Source organism: Verticillium dahliae, genomic scaffold, assembly GCF_000150675.1.
Source record: "Verticillium dahliae VdLs.17 supercont1.17 genomic scaffold, whole genome shotgun sequence".
Lineage (NCBI taxonomy): Eukaryota > Fungi > Ascomycota > Sordariomycetes > Glomerellales > Plectosphaerellaceae > Verticillium > Verticillium dahliae.
Genome location: NW_009276936.1, coordinates 75,251 through 88,030, shown reverse-complemented (window position 1 = coordinate 88,030; position 12,780 = coordinate 75,251). Strand labels below are relative to the sequence as shown.

The 12,780-nt window shown below is 57.1% G+C and overlaps 6 protein-coding genes across 6 annotated transcripts; 3 read left to right on the top strand and 3 right to left on the bottom strand.

The window, feature by feature from the left end:
• Positions 1 to 538: 538 nt before the first annotated feature.
• VDAG_07503 (ring assembly protein) lies at positions 539 to 2,727 on the top strand (the record flags this gene model as incomplete). The annotated part of the gene is made up of 2 exons (XM_009656408.1): positions 539 to 1,340; positions 1,409 to 2,727. 2 exons carry the CDS (start codon positions 539 to 541, stop codon positions 2,725 to 2,727), a joined length of 2,121 nt encoding a protein of 706 aa, XP_009654703.1.
• Positions 2,728 to 3,222: 495 nt separating this feature from the next.
• Positions 3,223 to 4,903, bottom strand: VDAG_07502 (tRNA (uracil-5-)-methyltransferase; the record flags this gene model as incomplete). The annotated part of the gene is made up of 2 exons (XM_009656407.1): positions 3,223 to 3,753; positions 3,782 to 4,903. The coding sequence occupies 2 exons, from the start codon at positions 4,901 to 4,903 to the stop codon at positions 3,223 to 3,225; spliced, it is 1,653 nt and encodes a 550-aa protein (XP_009654702.1).
• Positions 4,904 to 5,544: 641 nt separating this feature from the next.
• VDAG_07501 (gamma-glutamyltranspeptidase) lies at positions 5,545 to 7,561 on the top strand (the record flags this gene model as incomplete). The annotated part of the gene is made up of 8 exons (XM_009656406.1): positions 5,545 to 5,548; positions 5,598 to 5,782; positions 5,867 to 6,130; positions 6,182 to 6,344; positions 6,402 to 6,450; positions 6,500 to 6,842; positions 6,868 to 7,275; positions 7,337 to 7,561. 8 exons carry the CDS (start codon positions 5,545 to 5,547, stop codon positions 7,559 to 7,561), a joined length of 1,641 nt encoding a protein of 546 aa, XP_009654701.1.
• A 65-nt stretch (positions 7,562 to 7,626) lies between these two features.
• On the bottom strand, positions 7,627 to 9,793 carry VDAG_07500 (alpha-1,2-mannosyltransferase alg-11; the record flags this gene model as incomplete). The annotated part of the gene is made up of 4 exons (XM_009656405.1): positions 7,627 to 8,172; positions 8,224 to 9,205; positions 9,267 to 9,402; positions 9,468 to 9,793. The coding sequence occupies 4 exons, from the start codon at positions 9,791 to 9,793 to the stop codon at positions 7,997 to 7,999; spliced, it is 1,620 nt and encodes a 539-aa protein (XP_009654700.1). The 3' UTR covers positions 7,627 to 7,996.
• Positions 9,794 to 10,436: 643 nt separating this feature from the next.
• Positions 10,437 to 11,526, top strand: VDAG_07499 (uncharacterized protein). The gene has a single exon (XM_009656404.1). It carries the CDS (start codon positions 11,043 to 11,045, stop codon positions 11,421 to 11,423), a length of 381 nt encoding a protein of 126 aa, XP_009654699.1. The 5' UTR covers positions 10,437 to 11,042; the 3' UTR covers positions 11,424 to 11,526.
• Positions 11,527 to 11,581: 55 nt separating this feature from the next.
• VDAG_07498 (SNARE domain-containing protein) lies at positions 11,582 to 12,442 on the bottom strand (the record flags this gene model as incomplete). Its single annotated transcript, XM_009656403.1, has 2 exons — positions 11,582 to 12,094; positions 12,161 to 12,442. 2 exons carry the CDS (start codon positions 12,440 to 12,442, stop codon positions 11,582 to 11,584), a joined length of 795 nt encoding a protein of 264 aa, XP_009654698.1.
• Positions 12,443 to 12,780: the final 338 nt, after the last annotated feature.

Here is a 12,780-nt window from a genome sequence, read left to right as displayed (position 1 = left end):
CAGGTTTGTTTGGGGCGACCGTGAAAGGCCCGATCAGCTGAAAGTGAGAGAGCAGGCAGGCGCGTGAAGTCCGGCACCTGCCCCTCTCATTGGACCATGCCCTGAGCAACGCCTCTTTTTGGAGCCACAGATAGCTTCGCGCCGAAGTACCTGTGGCATAATGTTCCATTCGTAAGTACCTCGAGATATGGGAGCTCCTTCCCAATCGTCTCGGACCCAACGTCGGACCCAACGTCCTATCTTGCCCTTTTTCTCTGCATAGGCACTTGACAAGACACGAGCGCACCTTTCAGTCCATCCCTCCTCCTCCCTCTTTCTCCCTTCATTTCCAAACCAACACCGTATCTCTAGTACCGAGACCTGCCAGATAGGCCGGCGCTACATCGCTGTTGCTTCTCAGCCGCCTACGTGTTTCCATAGTGCTGTGCTGCGCTACTTCCACAGCAAATAATCGCCGCCCAGACCCCTCACTCACTTCCCCTACCAACACCACTCCGCCACCACTATCTCACGCATTCCGAGCCGCCCGCTTCACGCCATGGCAGCTGTGTCCCAGGCTCTGCCGCCCAAGGTCGAGCAATCGAGGGAGGATGAGACGCTTCTCCTGCTTGCGCGATTAATGGAGGGAGGTCGTGAGGACGACGAAACCGTTCAGGATCTCGACCAGCTGACCAAGCTCTTGAACGACGACACGCAGCTTGCCGTCGTCGAGAAGAATGCCACGTCAATCTGCTCGCTTCTTGACGCTGAATGCGTCGACACAGTATTTTCTTACCTCGACATGAGGCAAGCAGACGTCGTTCGCGGTCATGCTGTCATGACGGTCGCCGCCTACCTCAAGGCCGCCGGCGACGAAGGAGGCGCCAAGCTATCCACCTTTTTCTTCGACAAAGTACGCCGCGGTACCTACGACGACTACATTGCGGCCTTCTGCGTTGCCGCCGCTGCCTTTCCCATCGCTCCGGACTTGACCGCATCCCTCTTCCTCAGCGAAGGCTTCCTCGGCACATTGGGTCCCTTGATGAGGCGCAAGTGGAAGAGCCGCAAGGTTGAGACGGCATGCCTTGAGATGCTGAACGCAGCCTGCATGAACTCGCAGTGTCGCGACGCCGTTCAGAAGTACTGCACCGAGTGGCTCGAGGAGGTCGTCGACCAGGATCCCAACGAGGTCGTCAAGGAGATGCAACAGAACCCAGAGTATCTGTCCCAGGAGGGCTCCGTCACCATGCGCAGGCACTCTGAGGGCGTGCAGAACCTTGCCGCCGTCATTCTAGCCAAACTGAGAGTATGGTACCCCGAACGCTATCTTTCCGCATCGCCCTCGCAAGGCGATTTATCCAGTAAGATCTGACTGACTTCAGACTGAAGGCAGTGCCCTCGGCACCCTCGCTGAATGATCAGGGAAAAGAAGAGAGGATCACGCCGGCAATAACAACCATCGAAGAATTGTCCACAAGGTTTACGGGAATGCTACTAAGCGACGATAATCACGGAAAGCAGCACTCGATCGAAGGTTTGGCTTATGCGTCGTTGCAGCCCAAGGTCAAGGAAGACTTGGTCCGCAACAATGATTTCCTGAAAAAACTCATTTCAACGCTGGCAGAAGCCCAGCCTAGGTCACCTCTGACATATGGTGCACTTAGCATCCTCGTCAACCTGACGAGGTACCAACCCAATCTCTCCGAGGAACAGAAGAAAATGCACCAGCTCAAGGCATACGCGAACGCCGCGGGCAAGATCGAAACCGAGCCCCTGAACGACGACACTCATGTTGCGGCACGCTGCAAGCTGGTTTTCGACGCCGGCGTTGTTCCAGTTCTCGTATCCCGCAGCAAGCTCGGCTCGCCGGCATCCCTTGCGCTCATGATAGCTATCATCAATTCGATCTCTGTCATAGCACCGCTGCGAGGCCAAATTGCCCAACAAGGCGCCGTCAAGCTCTTGTTGACTGCTTGGCTCGCTCTTCCTGAGACGGAAATGGCGACTCGTCGCGTCGCAGCTCATGCACTCGCTCGCATCCTGATCAGCACTGATCCCAGTCTTGTATTTGGTGGCAACCGATCCCACCCACAAAGCTCAGCAGTACGACCGTTGCTTTCTATCCTGGCTCCAGATGCAGCCGCTGAAACTCGCGACCTTTTGCCGACATTTGAGTCTCTCCTGGCTCTCACCAACCTCGCCTCCAACGATGGCGATTGTCGCCGCGCCATTGTTCGTTCCGCGTGGTCGGATATTGAGGAATTGCTGCTATCGTCGAAAACCTTGATCTCCAGAGCCGCGGTCGAACTTATTTGCAATCTTGTTCAAGGACCAGAGGGAGCGACGCAATATGTCGATGGAAGCCCCCAGGCCAAGCAACGAATGCACATTCTCCTTGCGCTGGCCGATGCTGAAGATGAGAAAACGCGAGTTGCGGCCGGTGGCGCTCTCGCGCAGCTCACGGGCCATGAGAATGTCGTTCGCGCCATCGTCGAACGCGAACGTGGTGTTGAAGTCGTGTTGGGCATGGTCGCAGACGAAAGCGAGAATGTGCGATATTGCGCCTGCCATGTCGTCTATCACATGGCAGCGACGGACGGACGAGTTGGCGTGCTGGCACGTGAAAAGATCAACGCAGCAAACGGCTTGGAGATTCTGAAGGAGGCTGCAAAGAAGAGCCGACGAGCAGATGTCGTGGAGATTGCTGTGGAGGCCCTGAAAGTGCTTCTGGAGGACGGTCGCTCATAATCGCGCTTCAAAGGGCACTCGCAGTGGACATGAATCAAGATTCGTTTATGACTTAAGACTACAGACAGTAGAACGCAACACAAAGAACATTCATAATGCTCCCTCAAGATGACTCGACCAGTAGCTGATTTGGTCCCATAGCCTTATCAGACGTGCTGAGGTAGCAGTCAACCTAGCCGCCGCAGGACACGGGAGCTCTGTGTCACTTCAAAGCTGGCTGAAGACCTGATTGGCACCCCCTACAGGCTGCCCATAGTGCCCTCATCTAGTTCATCAAGAAGTCGGAAAATCACTTGGTGGATGAGCTAGGAAGCCGGAAGCTGGAAATGTCCGGTATGACAACAGCAGCAGCCGTGTCGTCTCCAGAGCAGTCTGCTCTGTCCTACGTCTCCATCGAGTCCCGTCGTTCGCGACATATTTATGAAGGAAGGACTTGGCACTTGGTGCCCTTTTATTACAACCTGAACCCCCTTGTCTTTTACACGCCACTATCGGTTATGCATCCTCCATGCGATTCAGTACGGCCACGCCCTCGACGTGACCCGTCTGGGGGAAAAAGTCAAAGCCCCTCAGACTCTCAATCTCGTACCTTGTCCTCTTCTTCTGGCCCTCGACCTCCCCGCGCACGAGGACACCGACGTCCCGCGCCTGGGTGTGCACATTGCAGCTGACGTAGACGACGCGCCGCGGGCCAAAGTCCAGCAGCTGGCCCAGGAAGCTGGCGTCGCAGCCCTTGCGCGGCGGGTCGAGGATGACGACCGTCTCGTCGGGGTCGTAGCGGACGTGCCTGAAGAGCTCGGGGGCGTCGGCGGCGAGAAAGGTGCACTGGTCCTCCGTGAAGCGGTTGAGCAGGGCGTTCTTGCGCGCCGAGGCGATCGAGTCGGCGGCGATGTCGATGCCCATGCTCGTCTGGAAGAGGCCGGACAGCGTGATGGTGAAGAGGCCGGAGCCGGAGTAGGCGTCGATGAGGTAGCGGATGGGTTTCGCGCCGGGGGCCGCGGCGAGGGCCGCGGGCGGCAGCACGTGCTGGCGGACGTAGTCGGTAAAGGGCGACAGGATGGAGTTGTTGTTCTGGAAGAAGGAGCCGGCGGGGGTTCGTGAAGAGGAAGTCGTCAATGTACTCCGACGTCATGGCCTTGTTGTCGGTGGCGCACGTCTTGATGTCGGTGTAGGCGTCCGTGTCGACGCGCACGGCGCCCTCGGGCAGGACGGCCGGCGGCTGCTCGTCGCCGCCTTTGGGGTAGCGCTTTGTGCTCTCGCGCAGCAGCAGGGTGGCGCCGTGGTTGCGGGTGGCGTATTCGCCCTCGATGCGCTCACGCTCCTTCTTCATGCCGTTTCGCACGGCCTGGGTGCCGATGGGACAGTCCTCAATGTCGAGAACGGCGCGACGGCCCTTTACGTTGAAGCCGATGGGCGGCATTGTGGTGAACGGGGCCCTCTGCTTGCCCTTGCGCCAGCTGCCGGGGGGGCCGTCAAAGTGCGGCGTCAGCTTAGTGCGGTAGCCGTACTGCAGCGGGCTGCCAATGGTGTCGCCGATCGTGGGCACCAGTTCGGGGGCCAGCTGGGAGAAGTTTTTGAAAGCCTTGACGACGATGGACCGCTTGTGCCGTAGTTGGTCGGCATAGTCGAGCATCTGGAACTGGCAGCCGGAGCACTGGGTGAAGTACTTGCAAGAGACACGAGAGTCGTCGCGCATGGGCGAGGGCGTGATGATGGAGAGGTAGTCGGTGGCGGTGTAGCCGTCTTCGAGAACATGGCGGACGACCTTGACACGGGCGACGTCGCCGGGCGCAACGAACGAGACGACGTAGATCTGAGGGTTGGATGAGCCGACCTGAACGCCGAGGCCATCACCCGTAGAGGAAAGTTCGAGGATTTCAACGTCAATCTCGGACCACTGCTCGGGCAGAGGCGACGTCTCCTGCTCCGAAGGTGAAGGCGCCGACTCCTGGCGGGCCTTGACGAGTGCTTGAATATCAGCAAGCAGAACCTCCTCTGATGAGCCCTCCTTCATCGATCGTTCTCTCTTGGTCCTCTGCTTCTTGCCCTTTGCGCGAGACTGAAAGGCTGGTCGTTTGCCGTTGACATTTTGTGGCCGAGGTGGTGTTTGTGAGTGAGGCTGCGCTTGTGTCTGGATTTGTTCGACCTGCTGCGAGGTCGTGATAGGCGACGCCATTGTGCGAGTTGCTGGTGGGAGTAGATGAGGCCGGCTCAGTAGTGGATGTCGAAGTGAAGGTGCGAGCCGGGCGAGGAAACGCATCGGTATGCCCCGTCCGTAAGGCTGCTGATTTTAAGTTCCAATTGGTTCCTTCAATTGACCATTAGCATACAGCGAAGAAAAGAACAACGTTCGGTCGTATTCCCAATGTTGGCAGAAGGTTAGAAAACTCATCGTGAAGTCGAGGTCCACATAAAGTCAATCTGCGATTCTAAATGAACAGCACATCATTGGTTAAAATAACCCAAACGCAGGGATACCTCATTGGCTGGAAAGAAGGGCGAATCGGCCAATGACATGCATCTGTCACTGTCACTTGAGCCGATCACTTGGTCCGGCTTATCAACCGGCGTCGGGTCAACTCCGATGCCATCATCGGCCACATCCACACTGGCAGCGATGTTTCGATACTCTTCCCACCTCTTGCTTGACTCAAGTCACAAACCTCCTCTTCCAGAGATTCTGGTTGCAGGAAACCCACGGGAAATCTCACGTCTACCGTTTCGCAACTCAACACCCCTCGCCGTCTCTCTCAGGTACCTATCTTTAAAGCGGATCCATCTATCAAGGGGCAAGAGTCACTGAGTCGAGACCGCCAAATGTGTATGTCACCCACTCGTCCACAGGGACACTGATTGACACCTAAGTCTAGACTCTTTTGACTCGAAGATCCGGCCTCAATGGCTGCTGTACGGCTCTTTCATCTGGATATCCGGGTCCTCAGCCGCCCCCTTCTCCTCTGATCAGGTCGTGCTCACAGCCCAAGATGGTGCTGGGGCCGTAGCGAGCGAGAACATGGAGTGTAGCAGGATCGGACGCGATCTCCTCCGCCTGGGTGTAAGTTTTCTGTCACGACGTCTTCTGTCGCGACGTCTGCTGTCACGACGTGGCACGGATGGCATGCTGAACTGAACCTCTCAGGGCAACGCTATAGACGCCATGGTTGGCACTCAACTCTGCGTCGGCGTCACCTCCATGTACCACTCTGGCATTGGAGGCGGTGGTTTCGCTCTTGTCAGAACGGCGGATGGAGAATACGAAACCATCGACTTTAGGGAAACGGCGCCGGCCGCGGCGACCCAAGACATGTACAACGATGATGTACATGCGAGCATCGAGGGTGGCCTGGCCGTCGGAGTCCCTAGCGAGCTGCGAGGGCTGGAGTACATGCATGAGAAATGGGGTGTAAGTTCCTCAAAAGCCATCAATGCTGAGCTTTGCTGATGAGATGTCCAGGATCTCGCCTGGGAGTCTGTCGTGATGCCTGCTTCCCACCTAGCTAGGGAAGGCTTTTCTGTAACAGCTGACATGGTTCGATACATGGTGGCAGGGATGAAAGACGCGGGGAGAGACTTCCTCATTGATGAACCAAGCTGGGCTGAGGTCTTTGCACCGAACGGTGAGCCTCCTCGAAAATCAAAATCTGTGCACATGCTGACAGTGAAATTGATTTCAGGAACGCTCCTCGGTGAAGGCGACACCATGTACAGAACACGACTTGCCGAGTGAGCCTCATCTACACGCTCTAATCGAACACGAGTCTAACTGAAGTAGTACTCTCACCACAGTAGCCAAGAAGGGCGCATCGGCATTTTACACAGGCGACCTCGCCGCCTCGTTCGTCAAGACAGTCCGCGACGCAGACGGCATCATGACCCTAGAAGACCTCACCGCATACCGCGCCGAGATCCGCGAGCCCCTGTCGACGACGTTCCGCAACCACACCCTCTACACAACCGGCGCCCCCGCCAGCGGCGCCATAACGCTCAACATGCTCAAGACGATGGAGCAGTACCCCCTGCCGCCGACGCCCGCCACGAACCTCACAATGCACCGCTACAACGAAGCCATGCGCTTCGCCTACGGCGCGCGCTCCCTCCTCGGCGACCCGGACTTCGTCGGCGGCCTGGGGCCCCTACGAGGCCTCCCTCCTCGACAACGCGACAGCCGCCCACACGCGCGCCCGCATCCTCGACAACGAGACGCAGCCCGTGGGCCGCTACGCGCCGCACGCCCTCTTCGTCCCCGACACGCACGGCACCTCGCACGTCGTCACGGCCGACAGCGCCGGCCGCGCCGTCTCCCTGACGTCGACGGTGAACCTCCTCTTCGGCGCCCTGCTCGTCGACCCGCGCACGGGCGTCGTCCTCAACAACGAGATGAACGACTTCTCCATTCCCGGCGTCCGCAACGCCTTTGGCTTCGAGCCGAGCCCCGCCAACTTTATCCGTCCCGGCAAGAGGTCCCTGTCGTCCATCACGCCCGTCATCGTCGAGGCGCCGGACGGTGCGCTGCGTGCCGTTGTCGGCGCCGCCGGCGGGTCGAGGATCGTCAGCCGCCACGGCGCAGGTGCTCTGGCATGTGCTCGAGCACGGCATGACCATGACGGAGGCCGTCGCGGAGCCGAGGCTGCACGACCAGCTCATGCCGAATGAGGTGTGGCTGGAGTACACCTTCAACAACGAGACGGCGGCGAGCCTCGCGGAGAAGGGACACCGGGTTAAATGGGTCCGCGAGGGGCTCAGTGCTGTCCAGGGCATCACGGTGCTGGGAAGCGGCAAGTTTGAGGCGGCGAGCGAGCCGCGGCAGAAGAACAGCGGCGGATTGACTGCATGATGGAAAGAGAGGGTATTGCAACGCGACAAGACCATAGACATGACATAGAGCGCATCATCAATATACGAGAGCCATTTGATTTCATTCATTTCTTGTCCGCTACCAAAAGGGAAGGGGTATCGTTGAAGTCTACGCATGACCAGTGAAGAAGCCGAAAATAGGGCGATTCGCCTGTTACCCCAAAAGCAAATACACAAACAAACCTTATCTAGCAACCCATGGCTTGATGCCGGATACAAAGGCCCATATACGCAGGGCCATCCAGATTCGAAACCCCTTTTCCAACCAAAGGAGAAAGGAAAGAAAATACCGAGATAATGTACGCTGCGACCATGCTTGGCACTGTCCCTGAATATGGGAACGTCCTTGCTGCAGTCAGAAGCAAAAGAGCTCAAACCTCACAGGTCTAAGTCAACAGACAAACACTGAAGCGGCTTACCGGAGCTTAGCAAGAAGCGTTTCCAGGTGCTTGTTCCAGCTATCAACAAAAGCCTGCTCCGTGAAACGCTGTGCCGACTTGACAGCCCGTAGTCGGAAGGCCAAGGGATCCTTGACGGTCAAAGCCTTCTCGAAACCTGCGGCAAACTCGGTTGAAGTCGAAGCGTGGAAACCTAGAAACGTCAGTGCTGTTGGCCAAATCCAAAGGGAACCCCGCAACTCACCAGTAGGCTCGCCATCAATATCGACATTAATGTCAAGCTTCGGTCCGCCGCTGGCATGCACCACCGAAATGACACCAGCGGCCTGGTACTCGACGCATCCAATGCCGAAGTGCTCATTCCACATGCCGTTAACGCCGACATATGCCTTCTGGAGCCAGACAAGAATCTCTTCCCAGGTAGCATCGAGATGGAAGCTCACCTGACCCTTGATGCCAAGCTCGTTCACCAGAAGTCTAAGCTGGTAGACACGCTTGGAGTCAATGTCGTCCCGGACACTACCCACGAGGACAAGACGGACATCCTTGGTAGCCTCTGTCTCCGTCTTGAGGAACTCGGCAAACGATTGCAGGATGAGCTGGTGGTTCTTTTCTGGCCGGAACTGGGCGATGTAGATGATGACCTTCTGACGCTGCGCCTCGCTGGCCTCGGACACTTCGATATCGCGTGCGAGCTCCTCAACAGGACAGGGTGGGTAGACGACGGCAATAGGATCGCTCTTGACGCTACGGTGAGGGCCCCAGAGAGCTGCTATGTGGCCCTGGGTCCAGGTCGAGTTGGTCATGACAACATCAATGGTCGAACCGACTCGCGAATAAAGCTCTGCAAAGAGCTTCCAGTATGCACGCTTGGCCTGACCACGCAATCCCACACCTTTTCCGGCGTTGATGCCCTGGCTACCATTTGCGGACTTCGGGTCGAGAGACTCAAGCATATCGGTCGAGATGGTTGGGTAGTGGACATAGGCGCCGGTAGGGATGGTGGGGAAGAGGAGCTTAGAAAGTCCGAGCACGAATGCATATCCCATGGTATCAACCAGAACATCAGGCACCAGCAGCTGGAAAGCATCCCAGGCCATGACCATGGATCCAAGAGACTGGCCGAGCAGGGTGAAGTGAGTCCAGGTCGAGGCGAGGACAAGGTGCTTGGTACTCAGGTACATGAGGACAAGACTGGGAGGGTGGATATCGATGTTGAACCTACGCTGTTGGTCGATGCTGATTAGACAGAGTGGTACGGGGTATGGGGTGCATGGTGTGACATACCTTGGCGAGAGTCACCATCTCCGTCTTGTTAACCTTCTGGTCAGTGGTGTAGACAACGCAGAGCGCTTTAGGCCACTTCTGCTGGGTAGCACGGACGGCTGACCAAAGGACTCTTTCGCCTCCGCCTCCAGCGTTGCTGTAGTCTGTTAGCCGCCGGTTTAGGTACGCAGAGTGCTCGTCTAAGAGTAGGTTGCTACGCACCAGAAAGGGTGGAAGAAGCCAACGATGCCGCTCCAATCTTCTACCTTGTCAATGTTGATAATTCCCTTAGGGGTCGTGATCCCCTTTTCTTTATAGGTGTTCTCTTCAGCGGCCATGGCCTTGATCAACTGGGCGCGCCTGCCTTCAGTCTTGGTGCGGAGGTAGCTGCCTGCAACAGCACCAAGACCTCTCGCGAGAAGAGGAATGACGAACAAGGCGAGAATGGGTAGGGCAGCTACCACAGTCACAGCCCAGAGGACGGTCGAGTGGCCCGATGTCGAGGTATCGGGCGAGGCAGAGTGCCCCGCCTCAGAGGTGTCCGCCATCGCGGGGACGGCGGTGGGTGGTGTCGGAGCTTTGGTGGATTCTACTGTATTGCGGCCGCGGCCGTGAGGTAAACTGTGTGGATTATGAAGAGATCTCAAGCTTCGTCGAGGCGGGTAATGGCGGGCAAGAAGGAGAGGTGGTGTTGTGAACCGGTCAGCCGGTGAAGGTAGGAAGAAGATCGTCGGACGCACTAAGCTGCACCTCCAGAGCCGTTGACGTCGTTGCACCTGCCCTCCAGTGAACAAGGACAAGTGGTACTTCCTGCTGCCACGGGGGGTTACCTTCAGCAGGGGGGGAAGGGTCTTGAGGGTCCTTTGGCGCACACTCCACCCCTGAGGGTGCCTGACTTTCACTGCGGTACGTACTACACTGACAAGGCCCGTGCACCCGTCCTAATGGCTTGAAGCTTGCATGTGAGCTTGCCATCATCACACACATTCATGCCCTGTCACTTGGTCTCGACATCTGACCCATCGAGAGGCTGCTTTCGCATGGCTCAGAATGCTTCCAACTAGAGGCGCCTTTCGTCTTCTGACATGGTCAACGGGGTCCTCTTCGGCCCTCAGCATCACGAGACAACCTTGTCTATCGCCATCTCGCCCAAAGACTCGGCATGAACTTCTGGTCTCATCGTTTCTCACCAGGCATGAGACGCGACAACTTTCCTTTGGCACCGCTGTGAACAGCTCTGTGCAACTCGCACAAGATGCCCTCATTTCACTTCACTCCACTATCGGTCTCCCCTGGTGGCTTGCCATTCCTGCCTTCGCTCTAGGCTTCACACTCACCCTGCGTCTTCCTCTGCAGATTTACAGCAGGAAAATCATCCTCGGCCAGAGAAAACTATTACCCTTTACTTCTTCCTGGAGGGCTCGGCATCTCAACGTTCATAAGGGGCCCTATGTCGCAATACAGCAAGGCAAGACCCTACGACGTATCTACCGAGAGCGAGGCGTGCAGAGTTGGAAGATCTGGGTAACTCTGTTCAGCATTCCACCATGGCTCCTCGTCCCTGAAGCCATTCGCCGACTGAGTGGCGCGAGTGGAGGTATCTTATCTCTCATCACTGGAAACTACAAGAACGGACACCCCGAGTTGGCCACTGCGCCCGCTCAGCAAGCAGTCATTGCTGCACCAGGTGAATCAGACAATTTCACAGCTGAGCCTGTTCTCGGCAGCTTGGGGGACGCACCATCGACAGGCGTCCTTGAGTCTTTGCAGACAGCTGCTACCCAGATCGAGCCAAGTATGACGACAGGCGGTATCTTGTGGTTCCCGGATCTGTCAGCGCCCGACCCATATGGTCTGCTCCCTATGGCAATGGCGGGCCTGCTCTGTTATACCTGGATCCCCAAGACTGCGGCTGGGCGAGCTGCCATGTTCAACCTTTCCAACAAGCTGTCGTCCTCTCTTGAAACGTCAGGTTGGCGGTGGCGACTGCGAAGAACAGCCTTTGTCGCTTCACTTCTGTTACCCATGGCGGCGATGAACCTCCCATCTGGCATGTTTGTCTACTGGGTATCGTCAGCGACCTTTGGCCACATCAATGCGGCACTTGTCGAGCGTTACATGCCGCTGGATAAACACCAAGCCCCGGCACGGCGGAAGGATGTCCCGCGGAAGGCGTAAGCCAGCGCTAAATTCTGTAAGATAAAAAACACAGCATTTAGGAACATGTGTATGTAGAATAAGGCCCTGCTGTACCACAATGTAAACACCTATGAACGCCAGCAGAAAAGCAAAAGTCCAATCCCTCGAGCCATGACATCGCCAGACGACAGGCTATGCTAATCCAAGAAAATTGCAAGTAGTACAATAAGCAAGATGATCGACAGAATGAGCATCAGACAGCAGCCCTTGTTCCTCGCCGCCTTCTGATGCCTCGAGGCCTGCGCCAGCTCAACCTGCGCGCCGTGTGTGTCATCCCGGACGTTGACAATGTTGTCCTCGATGGACGTCAACTGTTCGCCTTGCTCGCCGACAATCTGCGCTACCTGGCGGAACAGTACGTTGAGGTCGCCGACACCCTGCTCGATGTTGCGAATCTCGTCCTCGCGCTCAATGATGAGCGCCTCCTGGAAATCGACCTCGTCTTGCGACGCCAGGCGCACAAGCTCCTGCTGCTGCTGCTGCTCGAGCTGACCCTCCTGCGGCGCACCGGAGCCGTCGGCGTTGTCGTCGTGAGCGGCACGGGCGGCCGTGACCGAGGCGCGCTCCTTCTCGAGAGCCCGGCGCTGGACGTCTTGAAACTCTTGAAGGGCGTTTTGGAAATCGGTTGAGACGCGGGACTGGTCGTACTTCTGTTGTTTCTGCAGATTGTGTGTTAGCCGGTTGTACGCACGACCCAGATACATAGCGCAACGTACCGTAAGATCGTCCCAGGTCTGCAGCTTCTTCACGCCCTGTCCGATGTCCTTGCACAACTCCCTCGACTTCTCGAGCAGTTCATGGACCCGCTCCCTGACCCGCGGGGTGTCACGCTTCGTGCCGAGGAGATCAATGTCAGAGCTGAGCTTGGAAATATTGCGCCGGAGGCTGTGGAGCTTGTTCATCAACTCGGACTGGAGCTGCTTGAACTCGGGATCATCGGTGTAATTCCCCCGGCGACCCGAGCCAGACTCGAGCGATGAGAGCTGGTCGAACGACATGGTGTTGAAGACCGATCGTCAGGCGATGTTTTGTGTAGCGGAAAAAAGGCAATGCGCTCAGGCTTGTAAACAAACGACAGTCGCTGATAGTGGTGATGCAACAAACTGGTAGTTGGATCAATCGTAAACTGGCTGCCTTGATGGTGTCAGGTGAGGCGATAAGGTACGTAACTGCGGAGATCGAGCCAGGAACAGGCACCACGGCGCATCACATCCCACCGCTATCGCCACGTGACTAAGCTCTTGTGGACCCCCGAATCTGTACCTGGCGTCGTCGCGCTGCGACCAGGTTATGCAGCACTGGGAGCTGGTACCTACCGCACCTGTTGCTGTTTCGG